The sequence below is a fragment of the Antedon mediterranea genome, chromosome 6 (genome assembly GCF_964355755.1).
Source record: "Antedon mediterranea chromosome 6, ecAntMedi1.1, whole genome shotgun sequence".
NCBI classification, from domain to species: domain Eukaryota; kingdom Metazoa; phylum Echinodermata; class Crinoidea; order Comatulida; family Antedonidae; genus Antedon; species Antedon mediterranea.
The window spans coordinates 3,065,879-3,089,474 of NC_092675.1; the positions used below are offsets into that span (position 1 = coordinate 3,065,879).

A 23,596-nucleotide genomic window follows, 5' to 3' on the forward strand; every position below is an offset into this window, starting at 1 on the left:
ATGACTGGTGATATTCATCAACACGAATACGCTTTACGAATATGAAATGGGGATCAGCTCAAAAGTTTCACAAATGTGTGACGTATCCGTTTTCGTTATCGTATTCGTAAGGTTGCGAAAACTCCCTATTAATTCAGTATTCACAAGAAATAAGGGCTTGGTAACATTATTAATTCATCAAATATTAAGAGGTTAAGTAATTAACATCAATCAAATGTTTTAATCAATACAACAAATAAAGTGAAATGCTGTATTATAAATTTTGTTGTGTCAAAAATGATATTTTTATTTACATAAGAATCATCAATCAATATTTTAGTAATTTCAAGTAATTAGAGGCTGATCATTTTATTCATGTTAAATAAATATTAAGAGGTTACTAGTAATAATAATACGAAAAAGCTTTGATCAATACGGAATTTATGTACCAGATGTTATCTTACAATTAAAATGTTTAACAATGACGTTATATATTTTTACAGTTATTTCATATTATCATATCACAAATCAATATTTTAACATTCACATCAAATTTCAATAAATTTAATAACCATACTCAGGCAAGTTTTATTTGGCCTTAAGGATGCAAAACAAACAGGGAAAATGTCATGAACATATTGATCGAATCGAAAACAGATTTAAAAAGGACATGTTGCTTTAAAACAAGCTAAAAAATTAAACAGAAAACTTCTATCTTCTGAACATTATTAATATTCATCTTCCACCCAAAGGGTTAGATGGTGTTTCACTAAAAGTACAATAACGCTCTAACAGCATGCTCTAATGGCTGCAGCTCATCTATAATAATACTGTGAGTGACTAATGGATTATATTTCTTGAATGTGTCATCAACAAGACACCTCAAGTGGATTCCTTATGGTGGCAAATTGGCCTGCACAGAGAGAAGATTGAGTTCTGCTTAAAACTTACAATTACTACAGATGCACTGTCAGATTTGAATTGCAATTACAGTTATATTAACTCTCAATAAACAATTACTGTACCACTGTAGAGAAATTGTAGTAACAAATAAATATTAATATATAATAATATAATTCATAATTGAATTGGCACCAAATTGAAGTATTTAACATATTAATACTAAACATGTCTGTAGTGTAATTATACTAATAATAATCTTGCTGTTTTGTGCCAGCCCGAGAAGATGAAAGTTGTTTTGTGTGTAAAAATTATTGTATAACGTGCAATCAAATATAAATCCATTATTCATATTAAACAATTACACTGTTAAACTATTTTACCTCCATCTTTAACTTGGATACTTCACATGTCAACTCTTCACATTGCTGCCGAAGATTTAACTTGGCTGTCTTCTCACTGTCAAGTATTTGTAAAAGGTGCAAATACTTTTGTTCAAGTTCTTCCTTTTGAGATAAAATCATGTTGAAGCTAAAAAAAAAAAAAAAATGTTATTTTTAACTTAATTAAGCGTACCATGACTTCTTCAGTGGTCTAATAACATCTACATATCGAGCAGAGGAGTCTGGGTTTCGAAGCAATATTGGGATTACTTCTTCACATAGACGTTTTTTACCAATTACAGTCTCATTTAGAATCTCTCGCTTCTAATTTTTTTTAAATATTATTTTGTAGTTATTTATTGCAAATTTGTTTAAAAAAATATCCGAGTTAAAAAAGAGCTAATTTGCATTGTTGCTTATTTCATTTTGTTTATTCTTATTTTCTTTGTTTATTATTTAATGTCTTAATACTCGAGTTAAGAAAAGCCATTACATTGGTTTTTTTTGTTATTACTATATTGGGTCTAGTGACTTTACAAAAAGACCAAACTGAACCAAAAATAAATTAATCAAAATCTCCCTAATAATGATGAGAGTGTAGTTATAGGAATAATAATCATTGATTTCCATGGAAGATGAAGTCAACAAAAGACAGCATGTCATTTTTCTTAGAAAATTAAAGAATTATCCATTTTCTAGACGTTAATGACACATTATGATTTTTTAAATTGATAAATGATTGATTCCGTAAAAAAAAATATCTAATATCGATATCATCAAACAAATTTTTCAAGAAAAATTAATGGAAAAAACATAAAAAAAATTTGTTTTATAAGACACTCAATCATTTTTTTTTGTTTATTATAACTCGCCTTAGAAATTATAGTTTTTCAACACACCTTTATAGTTTAAAACGCACCTAAAAAAACTATTGTTTAAAAACAGTAACACACATGAAATTAAATTAATTGTTTACCATTTCTCACCTAAGAACTGTTTAATATAAACACTAGGAAATTATTGTTTATTACAATCCACATAATTTTATTTATTTTATTTTATTCAGTCAAAACCAACAGCGATAAATACCACCACTAACAGGAACACTAAGAAAATGTTATTGTTTATATTATGTTTCAACGTTTTATTCATTAATAGCAATTACATTTCCCCAGGTTTATCATCATGCGAGCTTGGTGGTGAAGTTGGTCTTTGAAATTCACACCATTATTCTAACTCTTTTTTCTCAAGCTGTAGAATACCATAATTTGCTTTGTAACTGACTCTGACTATCAAACATTTTGTGAAAAAGTCATGAGAGTTTGAGAAGGCACAGGTGATCTTTTTCCTGTATATTTAGAAAAGATTACCACGTCCTTTGGATAGGACGTTAAGCAATCGGTCAAGAACAAAAATACTTGCTGGGTTTTTATTAGGGCATAAAAAATATAGCTATAGATCAGATTGTTATTGTGAAAAAAACAGACTCACTATTTTGCGGAGGGGTATAATTCGGGGACATGGCAATAGTAATGGCATGGTAATAAATTAGACCGGCGATTCTAATCAGATGCTGTGAATTGAAAGGTGCCAGTAATGAAGATTACTTAATCATATTAATCAGGATAGGCGCTACACTGTATAGTGCTAACAGACATAATAGCATGGCAGTTGGCCATTATTCACCTATAACCTCCAGACGTACTATAGTTAATAGCACTGGTCATTTCCTCATAGGCCCCGTTTCTGCTGCCAAAAATATACCGTATATACTGTATACGGTATATTTTATATACGGTATATTTTTTGCCAGCAGAAATGGGTCTCATAAAAAATATACCGTATATATATGCGGTATATACCGCATAAATATCCCCATCGTTTGTGGATATTATACGGTATATTCCAAAATATACCGTATATTTCGTACCCCGTTTCTGCTGCACTCAAAATATACCGTATATGTGACCCGGCCCATGACACGAGGTCAAAAACTAACAGAGTGTGACGCGTTTGTTTGGGTTTTTCTGCTGCATTGACACACGCGTGTATAATAAGCAAGCAACAGATCAAAATATCACTGTGGACTGAAGAAATAACTATTTTTGCAATTCAATTGTGGGGAGAAGCGAAGGTTGGGGGGAGACTACATGGCAACAGAAGAGATACCGAGATTTACAAAAGTATCTCAAACAAAATAAAAGCAGAATTTGTGGTAGACTTAATAACGCCAAAGTTATCGGCAAACGCCGTCGTCTTCTTTGCATAAATGTAGTCAATGCCCATTCTACATTTCTAGATTGTTTGTGCGATGTAAATTCGTTGCCACTTCTGATCATTAGATTTAAAATAGCAATGCTAAGACGTTTTGAGAAACCATAATTGTTTTGTTTTTGTCATGTAACCTCACTACACGAGACTCTAGGTCAATCCATACTTCCGTCTCACAAAATGCATTTTGGGTATATGAAAGCCAACTTTTTTTACAGCCCACCCACGAAGTATGTGCAGCGGAAACGGTGCACGAATTTCATATACGGTATATATACGGTATATTTATACGGTATATTTATACGGTATATTTGGGATTGGCAGCAGAAACAGGGCCATACAGTACAGCAAAAAAAAAAGTTTTTCTTTCATCTTTACTCTGGATAAATGGCCAGAAGTTTTAAGTATTTAGGTTTGACATTTTTCTTAGACCTTGTTGTAATATGAAATGTAGTTTACATATAAAAGACCAAATTAAAAAGAAACACAAGGAACTACTGTACTCTCATAGTCAATACTTAATAATTTAGCTAGACATAAATAAATAATTAAAGAACAGAAGCATGTATACGCATGTGCAATCTGCTACTTAACCTTCAGCCTACATTTAGTTGAAGTACACTCTTATTCAATGAGCGTCGTCTGCTAAATACAAAAGTGTTGAATGGTTTCTTTGAGGATATATTGTTTGCTATTGCGTTTCAATTTTAGTGAATTACTTGGTAATAAGAAACATTGTTATCTAGTGTGTAGATTATAAAGCAATGCACTTTTCATTAACAATATAAAAATCGAAGGTAAATTAGTTGTTAGCAATCAGGGTTCGTTGGACACCATTCTTCTCAGAAAATCATAAGCATAATGAATGCTAAAAGTGGGAAAATATCAGTGTTATTAAGAATTAAGAGATGTTATACTATACTGTAGTATATAACTTATAAAAAAAATTAATGACGAAACGTCAATCTTTTTTTGTCATTCAATTTAAATATCAGTATTGATTGTAAAAGAGTTTAAATTTTGTAAACGCTGTTTCAAAATGTTTTTAAATAATATGCTAAAAATGGGTTTTGCATTAAGTTGTTAATATAATTTTGGGACAACCCATCGCCATTCAGGTTTACACCTACATTAGAGGCACTTTTCTGGGTCCAAAGATGTGCCATTATATTCAAGAATCAACTAGGTCTTTTTTTTGTGTGTGTATGATCAATTCAACATTGAATTACATCTATTTTTTTCTTTTAAAATTAATTATTTTTTATTTTTCTTATTATCATACTATATGATAAAAAAAACATGTAATTCGTGGTTAATAATTTAATTTTGTGCGCCCAATTCTCAAACAGAAGGACGTAAATTTAGCCAAGATCAATTATGATAAAATTGATTATAATAAAATCTAATGTTTTATAACAATTGCTCTTAGGAATTTCATTGTGCTGGTATTAATTTATATGACATTTATGGTTGGCAATTTAAGTTACATATTGCCATATTATTAATATTATCTATGGATTTCATAATTTTCACAAAGTACATGAGAATAGGCCAGGTGTTAAATTAGTAAAGAACTACAGTATCAACTGTCATGTATAATTACAAATAATCCATTTTCATTAATTCATTCTCAATTGATAATTAATAATATTCCATAATTTATATTATTAATATTTATGCAAGCAGTCGCATTAGATGCACTTCTTGATACTGTGTGTAAACTATAGTGTGATGTGCCCAACTATGGAAGTGATATGCCCAAATATGGTAGTGATATGCCCAAATATGGAAGTGATATGCCCAAATATGGTAGTGATATGCCCAAATATGGAAGTGATATGCCCAAATATGGTAGTGATATGACATCATCGTGTTCATATGGGCACATCCCATTTATTTTCCACATAAAGTTTGATAGTGTAGACAGACCTTAAAGCTGAACTAGTTATATGGGCATCCATTTATAATGTAACTAATCAGCAGCAGATCCTGAATTTAGAAAATGGGGGTTAAATCTACATTATTTTTATGGTCATTTTATTACTTGTTCGAGCTGGAGTGGATTTTAATAGAACACCTATTATGGGGAAAACCAAAAATATGTCCTTTTTATAAGGATTACTATAAGCAGGCACGATATAGACACTGTATTGTGTCGTTTCTTGGGAAAGTGTCCATGAATAGGTGTGCCAAAGGGTTCTAAATTCTTATGTAAATTGTAATACCTAACAAAATGTATGCACTTTGTTTGAATTAATATTAATATCCCATAGTAGCACAATTTTCATAAATAAACATGTTCAATGGCACTTTAGATAGTTCTTGTATACGTAGACTTAGATTTTTCATTTTCAACTACAGTACAGTACATGCTTCTCTCCTAGGTCATGTCATGTCATGTCAGTGTAGCCAACTGTGCTCTCCCCTGTTTGAACTAGCACAACACTCTACCTTTTTTCAAAAGGTATTACTAAATGCTCTAAAAGAGAACAAAAACATTTTTTTTTCACTGGGCCTACGGTATAGTCCTTCGAGAAGACTCCACCACCAGAACTATGGAGCAAATGAGCCTCAAACCCTTGCCGATATTATGATTACGTTCCACTGTCTTAACTACTTGGCCATTCATTCATCATCATACTGTACTCCTATTCTACTTTGTCCTACTGCGTGCATATTGAAATATTTATATATTTTCCTAAAGAGTAATCATCGATCATTTCTCATTATTAGGCTAATCCGCAATGCTAACATATCCTGCACAATGTTTACCTTTTGCCAGCTACAGAGTAACAATGCATTGTTTAAAATTTATGGCTCAAACAAATCTGCTTTTTAACTAGATTACCTAATTTATTCACAATTTCAAAAATGATCATTCATCTTAAATAGTCAACGATTGTGGTTATGTCCATATTTTACTAAGGCATGGGTTTCAACCCTGATAGTGCCAGGGTTGTATTACTCTATAATGACAGTTCTATTATTGGACTATACCATTTGTGTAGAGGGGTGATCAATGAAAATTTCTACTTTTTGAGTTATGTCTTGCTTTTTGAGGAGAAATGGCTATTCTCGGTTTATCCAGGTAAGCTATGCACGAAATCGACTGATAGAACCATGTACTGTATGAAATATTGAATCAATACAATTAATTTTTTTTAATGAATAAATAATAAAGTTGAAAATTAAAGACCTTGTCGGTACTGAATACTACATACAGTATAACAATTCTCTAAATTTTTAATAAAGCAATGTATTTCTCAACAAAGATCTACACAGTAGGCTATGATATCAAAAAGATACTTATATTTTCATATCTCAAGAATCAATTAATTATCTTTTCGTTATCACAAAATCAAACATGACCATTGAAACTACTGTACTGTATATCGATTGCTAAGTGGCTTATGAGAAATACATCTATACTCTGATACGTAATCTTGGGAAGTGAATGATAAAACGTGAAGTGAGTGTTGCGTTTCATACAATATAATTCTATAGAATTAGGATGGTACTGTACATAGCTGATTGTAAAATAAAACAGAGGCTTTCTTCAACATTTACATTATAATAGCAGTTTTTAAAGATTGGATGATGATTCAATAAAAAAAAACTATTCAAGTCTATACACCTTGGGTGCTCAAGAATAAAACGTTTGAATAAAAAGTTGATCATTATTAATATTCAAATATTTTGTATTGGATCATAAAAAAGAAATCTTAAATACAAAGATCCAGATGAACCTTTTAAATAATCACAATTAATAGCGTGGAAAATGTGTAGAAAATAAAAGAAGTGTCACTGAAATAGATCTTTCATTTTCAATTTCTACTCCTAATACTACACACATTATTCTGAATATAACTTCCAAACCAAGCTCTATTAATAATAGTAATATATTGATTAGTTTCTATACCTCATTGAAAATGTTTTAAATTGATTAAATTGTTATTCTGATTTTAATATGAGAATAGTATCCAAAAAGCATCTAAAACAACAGAATGTGTGCTGCAAATTACACTTCTAAACATACAGTATTTAGGGGGGTTGTTGGTGTGCTGTTTGTATCCATGTTTGTGGAAATTTACAAAATTTAAGTGTGCTTGTAAACAAATGGATGGCAAACATTCAGAGAAAAACATTTTCACACTTGGACCTATAAACATACGGTGTGGAGAACACAGGTGAGACATGCGATGTCTAACAACGACTAGAGTTTAAGAAAGAATTGTGATCAGATCACATTCGCACGCCTGAAAAGACCAGACGTGCCTCTGAATTAAAACAATCTTGCTGTGGGTTATATTTATTTGATAAAGAATATAAAATACAAAACAACTTTTTTTCCAAATTAAATGCACACAATCCTGTGGCGGTTTTCTTTTTATTTCTTCTATAAAGAGAATGTGACCCACTTCTTATAAGAATATGTCTCTACTAACATACAATACAGTTAGTAGGTAGTGTACATTACTTACTGTATAACTGGCAGTTTTCTCTTTTTTTAATAAACAGAACGACCTACTTCTAAAGAAAAAAAATTATCTAGAATTGTATTTAGTTGGTTTACTTTTTGATTATGAATCTACAAAATGAGGCCACAGTTATCAATTTGACGACCTCGGTTGCGCGTACATAAACACTTGAGAAATAGTGCTGTTTCATCCATGACGAGGGTGTTAAAAAGGTGCTAATTAGAAAAGCCCTAATAATTCCTGAAAAATGTATTATTTCTTCTATCTATTTTAATTTATTGTACATCCAACAGTGTAAACACCAATTAACTAATAATTATTTAGCATTTTATCAATAAAATTACACAAACCAGAAATGGTGATGGTGTGAGTGCTAGCTTAACTGAATAAACCGACAAATGCCATATTTCTCCTCGAAGAGCAAGATATACTCGAAAAGTAGAAAATTCATTGAACACCCCCCTCTCTAAATGGTACCACAAACCTCAAGTGGGAACATCCCACAATTCACCATCATCATTTCTTTTCGAGACATGAAAGACAAAACATGTCTGACAAAGAGCTTGCAATACACAGTAGATTTGCTGTTTGCAAAGAAAATTTTCTACTTTTCAAGTATATATCGCTCTTCGAGGAGAAATTTGGCATTTGTCGGTTTATCCAGGTAAGCTAGGCACGAAATAGACAACTACCTGTAAATATATTAATTATTAATGATTTATTTTGATTGACAAATAAAACATTTCCTAAGAGTAAAGCCTTTAACATCAATATAATAACTGATTACATATTTCGAGAGCTTGAATTGTTGGATTTGTATTGTATAGCAAAAAAATCAAAGAATACCACATGTTATTATCAGGAGTCCACAAATAGCCAATGATTTATTCCGAAAGAAAATCAGAAGCTGACCGTTGGGAATTGATACAGCAGCATTAATATCCGTCCAATGACCTGAGAATTGCTAGTTTAATTGACCGCTTGAAATGACCGCTTCGGTTTGCTTAACTGCAAGGTATGAGTGTGAAAAAGTATTTTTGTTTCATATTTTGTATAAGTAAGTAAGTAAATTAATTGTCATTTGTAAATTATATATAAAAAACATTTACATTGAAATGTTTTGGCATTGAACTGTTTCGGCAACAACAAATAAATAGAACTTTTTCATATTGTATATGAAAATGGTAGAAATAAATAAAATAAATAAAAATAAATTGTTTTTAAAATCTACACAATAGGTCAGAATTTCAAACAAGTGAGTGAGGTGAGTCAAGCCAGGCTTGAGGTTGTAGTGCGACCATAGCCAAAGAGAATTATTTATAAAAAATATGAGGGCGTGAGGGAGTGTGGCGCAGGGTGTTGAACGTTGGACTACTGATCGTGAGACCGAGGTTCAAATCTAACTCTCGCCGCATTGCTTGTATCCTTTACGCAAGATACTTTACTTACGTATAGGTGTATAAATGGGTACCCGGTTAGATCAAGACACAACTTTGCACTGATTACTAGCTGCATTATGGGAGTATGTTTCCATACGTGTTTGATAACAAAAAAAAGACTGGGCTAATAATGTTCAGCGCTTAGAGGTTTCACAACATTAGGCGCTATATACATCCAGGATATTAGGATATTATTATTATTATTAATACAATATGCCAAGGTTGTAATTGAGCTGAGGTGGATGGGTCATTGACACACCCATGATAATGACAAAACCTGTCGCCAACAGGGATCAACCCACCACACCCACTCTGTTTGTTACCCAGAAATAATTTACCCACACCCAATTTTAATTTTAACTGCTACATACTGTACATACCTTGAATGTTGAATAATATCCACCCAAGCGTTACATTCCGTTTCAGTCTCAGAACGGAACTCAAACTGCCGTAAAACATCTCCCCGGAATTGAATTGTCAAATACCAATACTGAAATAGTTGAAAATTGTTAATTTAATTTTAAGCTAATTATACCGATAGTATTGGATCAATTGAATTAAATTAATCTTAGACCTTATATTTGAAAAATAAAGATTAAGTTTTATTATCATACAGTAGGTTAATATTCAAGAACGTAATGTATTGTAATATATAGAAAAAAAAATGATGAAAAACCGTTTTACAGATTATTATAAACATAGTGATAATAGCAATAGAAATATATTGTTTGATGGTTTGCATGTCAAAAGTTGATATAAGTTTGCAGTACACCACGTAAATTTAGTTTTTTTTTCTCAATATACTTTGATCGTCCTGAGAAACTCAACAGTTCTTTTCAGAACTAAATATATATAGTGTACCGCAAACTTATATCAACATACTGTACAGTAGTGAAAAAAATGTTATATACATATACATATAATACAATGGAATAGAATAATTTTGGAGATGGGGAAATGGTATTCAGCACTTTATATTGTATGATTTAATGATTGTGTATGAATATCAGGATTCATATCCAGATACCTACAGTACTGTACAATACGCTACATTAAACAAGACTTAGGGCCTGTTTAGTATCGCTAATTACATGCGTAAACATCACAGCAAAGGTTGGTGAGTAGAATAAACGAAAAGAGATTACGCATGATTACAAAACCATGGATAGTATGCATCAGGGAATTTTGAGTTGGTTTCACCGAATCCGCATTTCGAGCAAATTCGATCAAAAGGAAGCCTAATTGTCACTATTTAATAAGGATAGATAAAATAAAATTTTATATACATTACAACTGTAAATACTTTTAATGTAAATGTTTTGTTTGTTTATTGTTTTACCACACATGAAATAATTAAACATAGAAACAATCCATGTTTGGCTTATCAGTTGCCCTCGGACCGGGAGAAACAACAAATTCAAGTAGGGCAACTAACAAGTAAAATGGTCTGTCTCGATGGGCAACCAAGTAAAATAACACAAAGGCACTGTTCAGACCCATGGCGTTAGACCATTTTAGCGTACGACGCTAAAAGAATGTGTATCTGAACAGTTGGGAATTAGCGTACAACGCGTCATACAACGGTTGTAGCGTTGTGGTGGAAAACGGTTGATAGTACCGTTTTAGCGTACAACGCTACTGTAAGTCAACGTTGTATCCAATCAGAGCGTTTCCTGTTATGACGCGAAACAAGGTTTGACCTAGGCTGACATCTTGTATCGTCAATGTGTGAGAGATTGATTTCAACAACAAAAAGGCCAGAATAAATAAGGCCTAACTAGGCTACAAATACAAACTGTTAAAATAAACTAGGTATTACAAACTACATGTATCAACTGATTAAATGGTAAACGGTATAACGCCATGGGTCTGAACATAGCCAAAGATTACAACAATGTTTTGCTTCAGTTTTGGCCACCAAGGAATTAACAGGGTGGTCAAACCTCTGAAACTGGTTGACCTCAGAGCAACAAAACAAGTATTAAACATTATATATTATAACTACGAAATTTATACCATTGTTGAAAAGCCATTACAATTACAGTACTGTATCATACAGTAATATGGTTAATAAAATAATTGTATTAATCACATCACTCTTTAATAAATAATTGCAAATCATTATGCATTTAAACACAATTTAAAATAATTTTCTGTTTGATATTGATAGAGTTAACATTTATTTATACATAAATACACTACAGGATCAGTTAATTTACGTTTTGCTAGCGATGCCGATTAGTAATTTCAACATTCTGAATAATGTATACAAAAATACAGATTGTTAAATAGAGAATTTCCTATAATTCTTTTCTGTCTGTCCTCAGGCCCAATATTACTAAGCATCATGAATCGGTTCAATAAAACGTAAATTAATTCTGTGGACATGAAGAAATAGATGCAAATTATGTTGCAGAAGACTGATCGTTATTACAAAAGAAAGTTTACATGGATAGGAGAGTCACTCTGATCTTGGGTTATGTTCACACACGCAAACTAACAGTTGTCATTATATAGGATAGAAGAGAAGAAACCTGATCCTTTTTACAAAAGAAGGTTTACATGGATATGAGAGTCACTCTGATCTTAGGTTATTTTCACACACGCAAAATAACGGTTATCATTCTAGGATAGAAGAGCAGAAACCTGATCCTTATTACAAAAGAAAGCTTACATAGATTGGATAGTCACTCTGATCTTAGGTTATGTTCACACACGAAAACAACGTTTGCAATTCAGAAAGAAAAGTCTGTCCGCTCACATTTATGATAAGTCAGAATATTTTACCGAAAATCAAACAATCACAGAGGTCATACAGTACAGGAAATTTCTACTTATAAACAAAATTGCGCAACCAATCAGAGTAAAAAAATTAATTCTCGCGTCTTCATGAGCAATCAAACAAATCAGCAGAAATGCAATAAATATGAAAAATAATGCTAACTGTATTTTTATTTTGAAACAAGCACAAAATTTATCTCTGGAAAATGGTTTGATTTTAAAAACATCTAATGAAAAATATACTAGAAAGTTATTTGAACTACCTGAAATTTATACTTTACTGTAATGTGAAGTTAATTCAATTTGATCTGAACTAACACAGATACAATAAACTCAACCAAGTCATTAGCCCAACATTTTGACAATTCTTCTTCAGCTCGCATTCATAGTGTAGATATTCTGTTACCACATTTATGGAGAGAAATTTGATGTGAAGCTCACAAAAACCTGTTGACATGAAATATTTAGGAATGTTTATCTGGAAAAAAAAAATATCCATGATGACGCCAACTTACACTTAACCTCGCGCCTACTTTTATACTTCGCATGCCCCAATCTCAATTTTCTAGGAGTGATAAACTACACATTTGTCATCATGTGAAAATGTCAAGATCACTCCTGAAAAACAACTATTTTCAATTTATGATGATTTTATGAAATTTAATTTAATTAATACCGGTAATTAATTATAACAGGAATAAAGATGTCACGCTCCGATGAACACAGAGGCTTTCGAGACTGAACAAAGTGTTCCCTGAATTAGGGGTTGACCTTAATATTAAAACATTAATTAAATTCAATTCAACATTTATATCGACTAAAATCAGCAAACATTATTTGCTCAATGGACGACACAAAGACGCAAAAAAGTCTGTCAATGCATTATTCATAGGCAGGGACTCGAACCAGTTGAAGAATACATTGGGCAGAGAAAGCATTGGGTAGAAAGGGTGGAGGAAGCATTGGGTAGAAAGGGTGGCGGAAGAATTGGGTGGAGGGGTGGAGAAAGAATTGGGTAGAGGGGTGGAGAAAGAATTGGGTAGAGGGGTGGAGAAAGAATTGGGTAGAGAGGTGGAGAAAGCATTGGGTGGCGAGGCGGAGAAATCAATGGGTGGAGAGGCAATATGCGGACATATTAAATTTGTAAAATTAATTTATAAAATGTAGTAAAATGACCTTCTCATCAAAATTAATGTCTCTCATTGTTGTGCTATGTCAACATAATGTCAATGACGGCGAAATGTCCCCAATAATGGGGATAGCTATGCAAACAAGTAACAAGTAAGTAAGTAAAGTAGTACCATAATAATCTCATACATACTATCAGTATTGTACTATTCTATTTAATAATTACAGTTTATAAAAGCACAGGATGACAGAAATTTACCTATTGAATTAGCAACAATAAAAGATTAAAGAGAAGAGTAATGATTTAAATGTGTCTAGCGAATTCATTTTACTATTAAAATGCATTTTATGTCATGTTTAACACCATCGTGCCACTTTTCACACCTCTGTGCTGAAAACACAAAACTATTATCGAAAAATCAATCTATATTTAAGTATCAGTCTCTTGAAATTTAATTGGAACTGCTTTTGATTTAATAGCTAAAGTACATTTATGATGCATTACAGATATTGAACGTGTTCTTAGCTTGTCACCGTGAAACAATTTATATTCATTAAGTTTAAGTGAGAATCTCTTTTATTCATGACATAAATTAAACCTCAACACTGAGACTGTTTAATCCTCATACCTGTTGAAAATCAAAACATCCACTTTCAACTTTCACATTATTGGTAGAATTGATTAAACAGTATTATTATTCTTTTTAAAATGTCATGTTTTTTGTATCAATCTGAATGCATTGCAGAGATACTTTTATAACATTCAGGGGTGCTGTAGGTGTGCTGTTTGTATTTTGGTATGTAGAAGTTTACCAAATTTAAGCGTGTTTGTAAATCGCACTCCTCAAGGGCAGTTTAGGAGTGTGTTAGGTGAGTGATTGCATTCGCTCGCCTTTAAAGAAGGCCTGATTATTAGGACAAGCAAATCTAAAAAAATTTAAGGAAAATGCCTTTAAACATAAGTTGCCCTGTAATGTCCCATTTCAGAAGACAATACATCAACTACAATGAATGTAAAATGGTGTTGATTAGTAAAAGCAGTAAACAATGATTACACTAATGAAGACAGACGACAATAATGAAGATAGTGATGATAATGATTATCATACTAAATATTAATTCAAAATGTTGATTAAAGTAATTACTAGATATTAGCTAGCGTATCCTCAGTGTACCAAACTATTGTGGTATGTCATGCATGAATGCTCATAGGCGGTCTATCCTTACTGTACTATCTAGTATACTGTACTTTTACTATAGTTTAATTCAACTCTGTAGGAATTGTATACATTTTCAATTAAGAAAGATTCGCAGTAGTGTGACAACCTCAATTCATTTTTTAAAATAAATTGTATTGTCTACCAAAAACATGAAATGAAGATTAATAAAATCAGACTTTAAATACTGTAGGTCATTTTGCAGTTTTAATAAAGTTATTCACAAAGTTATTTCACTTACAGTACAAAAAGACAAAAGAAATGCTTAATTTTAACCAAATCTGACAGACAATTTAAGTATTTTTTGATTTAAATAACATTTTTTTCACGTAAATAATCCGTTTTTCTATTCAGTTTTTGGTCAAGGTAAATAAATATTACGCGACATTAAAAATGGTATATTTAAAAAAAAAATTTTTAGGGGGACAATATACAGTATCTTTAAAATATTTAATTAAACTATTTTGTGTATTTTATATTAATAATAAAACAAAGCAGCACTACGTCAGTAAAATGATTTGTGGAATAAATTTAACTGCTTGCTTTAATACACCAATAGAACCCCTACTAAAGAGAAAACTTTGTGACTCTCTCCTTTAATAGTGATGTCCACTGAATACGGATTAGGTGTAAACTGTAGTCTAAAAATGCAATATTACCCCTCATTCCTTTTCATTTAATTTTATTTCAGTTCATTCAATATTACAGACAACATAACAAAAATAAGGGATAAAGAAAACACTATTGACTGAATGAACTGAGGATAACCCAATAAAAAACTTGTTTCCATTGGAGTCCCCTTTAAGCAGAAAGCATCTCTTTCGGAATCTCAATAAACAGTGTTTCAAAAGAGAAAACTTGTCGGCTTTATTTTTTATAAAATAAGCAAAAAAAGTAATCTCCATCTCAACAAATCATAAAGGTCTTTACCCTGCAATTAATTAGCTGTGATGCTAATTACATATGATAGGTAACATCACTCCGTCTGTCATGTGACATAATTTGTGGTTCGGAACATTTGATTTACACTTCTCATTATGTTCATGATTAAATGCTAGCTTGCACAGGATTTGTACTATGTCTAAATTAAATTATCTGTCTAACAAACTGCAAAGATTCTGTGAAAAAATAAATTCAGCGGGCATTGTCTCGTAGTTACATCGACACTGTAATCCGGAAAAAAAATAAATGACAATCATTATAACATTTCCATTTCGTTGGGAATTTTTTCTGATTACTGTATATTAATAAAACTTCATGAAATCTATACAGCCCTTTAGTAATATTTGGTTTGATTTCCTCTTACAGTAACACTCCACTTGTATGTACAGTAGTTAAAAAGCAGTAAACAATTTGTGATAAACACTAAAACAGTATTGAAAATGATATGGCTAAGGGTGTAGGATCTTACTATAGATGCCCATCACCATACTCTATGGTTTTGTATCTTTTGTCTTAATCAGAAATACCTAACAATTTACAATACTTTACAAAATAAGATGATTACAAGGAGCATTTGTAGCAGTAATATAGCATACCTGTAGGCCTTGACTTTTTAAAATTGTAGGTGTGCTACAAATTGCACTCCTAATTATATTCAGGGGTGCTGTAGGCAGGCTATTTGTATTTTGGTGTGTAGAAGTTTACCAAATGTAAGCTTGTTGTAAATCGAACACCTCAAGGGAAGTTTAGGAGTTTGTTAGGCGAATTATCTCACTCGCTTACCTCAAAAGAAAAGGCCTGAATGAAAGTATTATAAAAGTTGTTTACCTGCTTTTCATCTCTAGAACTGCGAGCGTTAGCGTAACGCTCGCAGTAACATCCTTCTATCAGCAGTACGCCGATTGGCCGTAACACTGTATCGTTTTCATAATAAAACAGTAAATTCTGATAAAGTGTGCACCAGCGTATCTTCCATTTTTGCCCGTCCGAACTTTTTTTCTGTAGATATCCACATATTGAGTTGTCCGTCTTTGCTCTGGATGCCAAGTGCAAAAGTTGTGTTTCGTCCAATCTTATCGCTTTCTGCATGGTTCTTTAGTGTCTCGTTGTACACACTGCATTCTAACACATCTTTAAAAATGAACAAATGAAGGATTAAGGTTTTAAAATAATAACATTGACATGAATGTTTACATACATGATATAGTATTTAAAATGTTAAAGTCATCGTTATCGGTATTTTTTAAAACATTGATGTGAAAACAGACATTTAAAAGAAAAATAACGCTAAAACAACATTTTTATTGTTTTTTTTTTTTTATTTATTTAGTAAACGTACTACAGTATAATTTTTAAGTAAGATAAAATAATGTACGGTATCAACAGATTTGGCAAAGATTTCTTGAAAACAGACATCCCTTATTTAAATATAATGTAATATGAGATTTTGTTCCCATTTCTGGTTTTTTTCAAGAAATCTTGAAAACAGAGACCCCATACAGTAAGTATTAATATTATATTGAGTTTTTGTTAGGATCTCTGTTTTTGGGATTTCTGTTTTCAAAACACCTCATTGAGATGTACAAGCATTTTTTTTTTATTTCTTGCGATGTGAATGCGTTAATACTGTATTTTCTAGATGTTTGCCGTGAAAAGTGATTGGAAGTTGGAGTTCCCTGGGTTGAGAATGTGTGGCACCCGGAATAATTGAATCTTTTTTAAAAACTACCTCGATTACGAGATTCTCATATAACATTAAGCAGGTCAAAGGTCATTAATACAGTAGGTCAATGAAGATACTTTTACATGCTCATGTTATATAGATCAATAATAATGCATTTTGATTATTATTTCATTTAGGAAGCATCTAATTTGACAGTTAGCTGGTATCCTATTTCACCAGACAGCCTAAATGTGATTACTGTTACTATGACAACTTGATTAACATCATGTAAACCAAAAAGATGCTTCTCACATTATGGCACATCTATTCTAATACAACTAAAAAAAAGTCATAATTAATTTGATATTAAAATTAAATCAATTGTCTGTACCCCAGCTGATCATCAGATTACATCTTTAAAGGGTCAACCCAATCTATTTAGGGGACACCCCTATATTAATGGGCAAGTCTGTTGGCTCAAAGGTTGACCAATCAGTTGACCTGATGGAGTGAGCCCGTTGGGTTGAGTGACCATGATAGAAAAAAGCCCTTAGAAGATCCGGTGCTAATCTTGTTGAAAAAAAAAAAGTGGTGCGATATTTGTGTGTTGTGTATTCAAATAAAATGACTAAAACCACCTCCCATTTAAAATGTTTGAAAGGGCTTCAGAAATATATTTTCTAGGAGGTGAATCCTCATACATAGAAATTGATATGGTAGGATGAAAAAAAGATTTGATGAGAATGTTTAATATATCATCATCTAATATTGAGTGTTTTATTGAGGCATTTTCTTGTATAAACTGAGAAATGTAAAACATGTGATGAAAGATACACAGAACAGGCTAAATATAATAGTAATAACAAATGTTTGCAATATAAAAATATGAATATGAATGGCTGGAAACATATACATAAATTGGCAAAGAACATTACAACACTCAGACACTAGCTAGCTATGCCTAGGTCTACAGTATCTCTCCTTAAACAAACTACACACATCTATTATATTGTGATTAAAAATGATAAATACTGTATCCATTTTCCGATCGATTGAATTTCAGTGTTAGATTGACGGCCTAGCTCTCCCTAATCGAATACATACAAAGGGTACCTACATTGTGCTTGATAGGCAACACAAGTCGCTCAGTCAACATCATCACAGGTGGTGGTGGTAACACACAGTACAGCTGGGTTTTACCACAGCCTAGCGTCTGGGCTAAATCTATTCTAGGCCTATATCAAATTAACAATATAGATACTGACCAATAACTCACAAAGCTTAGTTATCCTTATAAAATCCCGTTATACTATCCAATATGCAACATTTCTGTCAATTCACCTTCATCATTTACGATCACGTACCTCTGCTGTTATATTGTACAGTTTGACAAATCCAGCAGTCAAAACAAACCACCAAACACATCATCACCTGGTGGTGGCCTGGGGAAATAAAATGAGGGCGCTGTAAACAATTTGGATACTTTCACTTTTTCCAAGATCTTTTAATAGACGACTTTTTTCAAAGTTAAGAAGATGAAATGTTTTAACCTACATTGCTGTATGCATTAAATACCTTATGCATGCTGAAGAATTTGTTGCCTTAATTGAAACAGACTACTGTTGTACTATGATGTTAAATAAAAATACAATTGCGACCTCTAGCAAAACAGTCTACTGCTGCTGCTGCTATGATGATAAATAAAAATATCTTTGCGACCTCTAGCAAAACAGACTACTGCTGCTACTTTGACGATAAATAAAAATATCATTGCGACCTCTAGCAAAATCGGTAACTTTATTTATTCGGTACAGGTATAGTCCACGTCGTGAAATAGAAAATGTACATGTGATATACGAATATCATTCTATTGTGGTTATTACTATTATTTTACTATAATATAAATTAAAATCATGGTCATTCGATTACAAAATATACTTTAACAAAACAGGATAATATTTCGCCTACAGAATTTAGTTCTCTAGTCACTCGACCATTTTTTAAAGGTGCTTTTAGAACAAAACGCAAGCAGAGTAGGCCTAATCGAAAGTCCTTAGTAGTAGGGTCCTGCAGACCTTACTAGACCATTATTTTTATTTTATATCACTCTGTGCTCGCCTGATTCCAAATTGGGTACACTTGAGTACATTGTATTAAAATACGAAAAGATATTACAATTCAGTGACTTATTTCTATTTTGTATCACTAGAAAAGTAAAGTAACAACAACATGTGAACAATGTGTGTGGAATATTGAAAATCTTGAGATGAGCTTAATTCTAAATTTGAATATTTAACATCAAAGTTTCTGGTATCGAGTCACATCAATGTGCCGATATTTCTTTAGTACCGTAGGCCTATGATACCATTTACCACCACTACCAAGCCATGTTTCAGGTAGTACCTTCTCCAACCACCCTGGTTTGTCGTAGTATATTGGTAATATACCGTAATGTTGAAACGATCAAGATACGTGTACCGTACTTTATTGAGGTAAGCTGCAGTTTCTGAAACCACCAGGATTTTCTACCGTACTTTATTGAGGTAAGCTGCAGTTTCTGCAACCACCCAGGATTTCGTACAGTACTGTATTGAGGTAAGTTGCAGTTTGCAACCACACAGGATTTTTTTACCGTACTGTTGTGAGGTAAGCTGCAGTTTCTACAACCAGCCTGGATTTTAGTCCGTACTGTATTGAGGTAAGCTGTAGTTTCTGCAACCAGCCAGGATTTTAGACCGTACTGTATTGGGGTAAGCTGCAGTTTCTGCAACCAGCTAGGATTTAGTCCGTACTGTATTGAGGTAAGCTGTAGTTTCTGCAACCATCCAGTTTAGTCCGTTCTGTATTGAGGTGAGCTGCAGTTTCTGCAACCAGCCAGGATTTAGTCCGTACTGTATTGAGGTCCCGATTGAGGTAAGCTGTAGTTTCTGCAACCATCCAGTTTAGTCCGTACTGTATTGGGGTAAGCTGCAGTTTCTGCAACCATCCAGTTTAGTCCGTACTGTATTGAGGTAAGCTGTAGTTTCTGTACCCATCCAGTTTAGTCCGTTCTGTATTGAGGTAAGCTGTAGTTTCTGCAACCACTCAGGATTTCGTACCGTACTTTATTGAGGTACGGTAAGCTGCAGTTTCTGCAACCACCCAGGATTTTCGTATCCGCTCTCATAATTGATATTTTAGACTGATTTTACAGCCGAAAGTTACCGCCTCTTGAAATTAAATCTAAACCTGTGGTGACTTGTCATAATTCCTTCTGCACTATAATAATATTCTGTCGTGTTCACCCAAAATCAAATCAATGTGTCGCTTACGACGGCCTGTTTCTCGAAATAAAACCCAATATTGGTGTATAATATATATAGAATATAAATTATGTAATTTATTCATAAATTATTAATTTCCTTTTTATTATCGAACTTTCAGTGATGAAGGAACGTTCGCATATTTGGACTGCCCACGATGGCGTTCGTGGGCGTGCGATTTTTAAATATCATCAAGCAGCAATGAACTAACAATTATTCTGTTGGGAGCTATAATAATTCTATTATTAGACACAAGCGACTAAGGTGAATTGCAGAGACTTATACATCAGGGCATTATTCACAAATTTGTATAAATAATTATACGTTTGCGGGTATTTTTTCACACCATTTACCAGGCTAGGTGACTTACCAAACATACAAAAAAACCTTCATAAAGGCGTATTACTAGTTGGAATGGTTTTCACCTTTACATTGTAAATGATAAATTGAATTTGCAATGAATTTCAATAATATAGGCCCCCGCAAAATAATTTACTTCAGACAGAATAATAGATAACTAATGGGAAATGATATTATGTTTGATCGGTCATTCCTGGATATGAGCGAAGAACTTTAAAAATAAAATAAGTATAAAATGTAATGCCATAGTAAGTGATAACATGAGGGAAATGTGTATGTTATGTCCTCTTATTATATTTATAATGTGATGTCTTTCTTTAAAGATGTATTGTCCCAAAAAACATGACAAATTAAGATTAATAAAAGACTTTGAATAGATTATTTTGTAGTTTTAACACAGTTAATCACTTCCGTAGAAAATAACGGAAACATTAATGATTTTCACTTATAAAATGATAAAAATAAATGGTTCAATTCAACAAAAAACCCATTGGTTGACAGCCAATTTGACTATTTGGTTTAACAATTTTCAGGTAAATATTTTTTTTTTCTCGATCCAATTTTTGGTCAAAGTGGATAACTATTATGTGACATTAAAATAGCATATTAAAAAAAAAGGTGTTAAGAATTACTTTTTCTGGGGGACAATACATCTTTAAGAGAGAAATTGTTTCATTAGTTTATCAATTTAATAGGCATACAAACCAGAATTAAACTTACTTATTTCAAATGTATTCATTCGTTCATTTATTTACAAATACAAGAAAAGAGAACAAGCAATACACGTAAAGTGTAAAATAAATAATATTATTTATAATATAATGATATTTATTTATTTTATGAACTTCCCATTTTTAACCAGGCCAATGTATTTTTAAATTCTATCTCTTCTTTATACTGTACCAGACTCTCTCATCGATTGGCCCTTAGACAGACAACATAGTTAAAAAATAAAGACAATTTAATTTTATGTTTTTATGCTTCTATTACTGGTAAATGGGTAAAGATACATTTAAGTTGGCATAAACAAAAAGAAAGTAAATTTCCTGGACAAACCGCATCGGAAAAATCGAAAGGTCAAAATTGCTTCCGTTTGTTTGTTTGTTTGTTTGTTTACTATTAAAACACGTTCATGGAGATGTTTTGATGAAGAACCTATCATGATGGAAAAATAAGATTTTTTTGATTTGAAAAAATAATTATAAAAATTACTTGAAAAGCTGAAGCCCTGTGTATAATTAATTGGTAGGCCTATATTGGTTTCGCTCATTAGGCCAATCCATACTAGCCATAATGATGGTAAAATTAATACTTAATGTAAATGATAAACTTATAAATGTAAATTATAAATTATTTTTAAACGTCAAATGTAAGGTAAAAGAGATGTATTCAAAGTAAAACGTGACCAACAAAATAGAATGAAGAATTATTAAACAGATGGAAACTATACGTCACTGATTCAGACTATCATGACGTCATTCTCAATTGTGGCACGTCACAGCAATAATTTTGTGTGTGCCCTATTGTGCTTTCTGATCGGATACACTAAATGAAATGTGCGAAGAACAAATACACGTAATCAAGAATACACACGCTTTATTATTAATTAATTCAATCTTTTATTTCGGAATCTCTGATCCATAGAAAGTAAATTTACGTATACATTAATAAAATTTTTAAAAAATGTAGTAAATTACTACTACTCATCTCAGGACGGCATCCACCTCGAGAGCATCTTTAACTTATAGGCCTATAAGACATTGTCTATAATCGTTTTTACTATAATTAAGACTAAACATCAATGTATTTCGATGGACTACACAAAATAAATTAAAATAAATAAATAAAGTCATTCTCAACTACGTCATCCACCATATGTCCTCTACCTGACCCAGGTGTTCTCTGATAGATATACATATCCTGGAATAGACTCATTATCTTAGCAACTTGAAAAAATAAACACAATTGACCCGATTTCTGGGGTAATCCCTTTAGAGAGGCGCACCTTTAAGTATCCTATACCGTATTGTTTCCTGTGTAATAAAGTGTGTAGTTATGAGATTAACTATTGCTTATTTACAATTACCAAACCAGAAAGATGAGCAAAAATAACAGTAAGTTTATTATTGTAATCTTAACATATTTTTTATTTCTATATTTATTCTCCTGCGCGTGGTTGTGTTTGTCTTTCGGTGTTGGCCGAGCGGTCTGTCTGTCTGTTGATTGTCTAATTAGTTAAGAACGTATTTTGGAATGAATTAATGAATAATATTATAGGTATTATCGTGTTACGGTTGAGGTTAGACTAGGCGTATGGCCTAATACAGATGAAACATGTGATAAGTATTATGTGTCACGGTATCGTCTCATTAGACTGCACACATTATTTACCGTACAGTATACCGTACCTAAGGATGGCAATATTCCAGTATTTGTTGGTTTTAGAAAACGAATACGTTGGTTTTTTTTCACACAAAACTTTATTGCAGTTTTAAAATAGGTAAAAACCTCACGACAGGATATATTTATTTGTCAGTGATAATATATTTGGTAAAGCATCAACCATCATTCAAAACTCAACTACTTCATGTTCAGGTATCTGAGTGTACAAAATTCATGGACTGTGATGGCATATCAATGATATAACCTTTAGAGTCCGTAGAATAATAAATGTGTTTATAATCCGACAAAATGCCACTTGCCCACTGTTTTTTATTTGGTTCATATAACCAGTGACATTTATTAGCTGCCCA

General features: G+C 32.1%; 1 protein-coding gene across 1 annotated transcript in view; it reads right to left on the reverse strand.

Annotated features, from left to right (window-relative positions):
- LOC140050949 (ras-specific guanine nucleotide-releasing factor 2-like) overlaps positions 1-18,636 on the reverse strand; it is a 67,582-nt gene extending 48,946 nt beyond the window's left edge. Inside the window, exons 1-4 of the mRNA XM_072095964.1 lie at positions 18,447-18,636; positions 16,347-16,649; positions 9,831-9,940; positions 1,263-1,410 (exon numbers count right to left, since the gene is read on the reverse strand). Of these exons, the coding sequence (XP_071952065.1) occupies positions 1,263-1,410; positions 9,831-9,940; positions 16,347-16,607 (519 nt within the window). The 5' untranslated portion in view covers positions 16,608-16,649; positions 18,447-18,636. The remainder of the gene's footprint in view (positions 1-1,262; positions 1,411-9,830; positions 9,941-16,346; positions 16,650-18,446) is intronic.
- Positions 18,637-23,596: the final 4,960 nt, after the last annotated feature.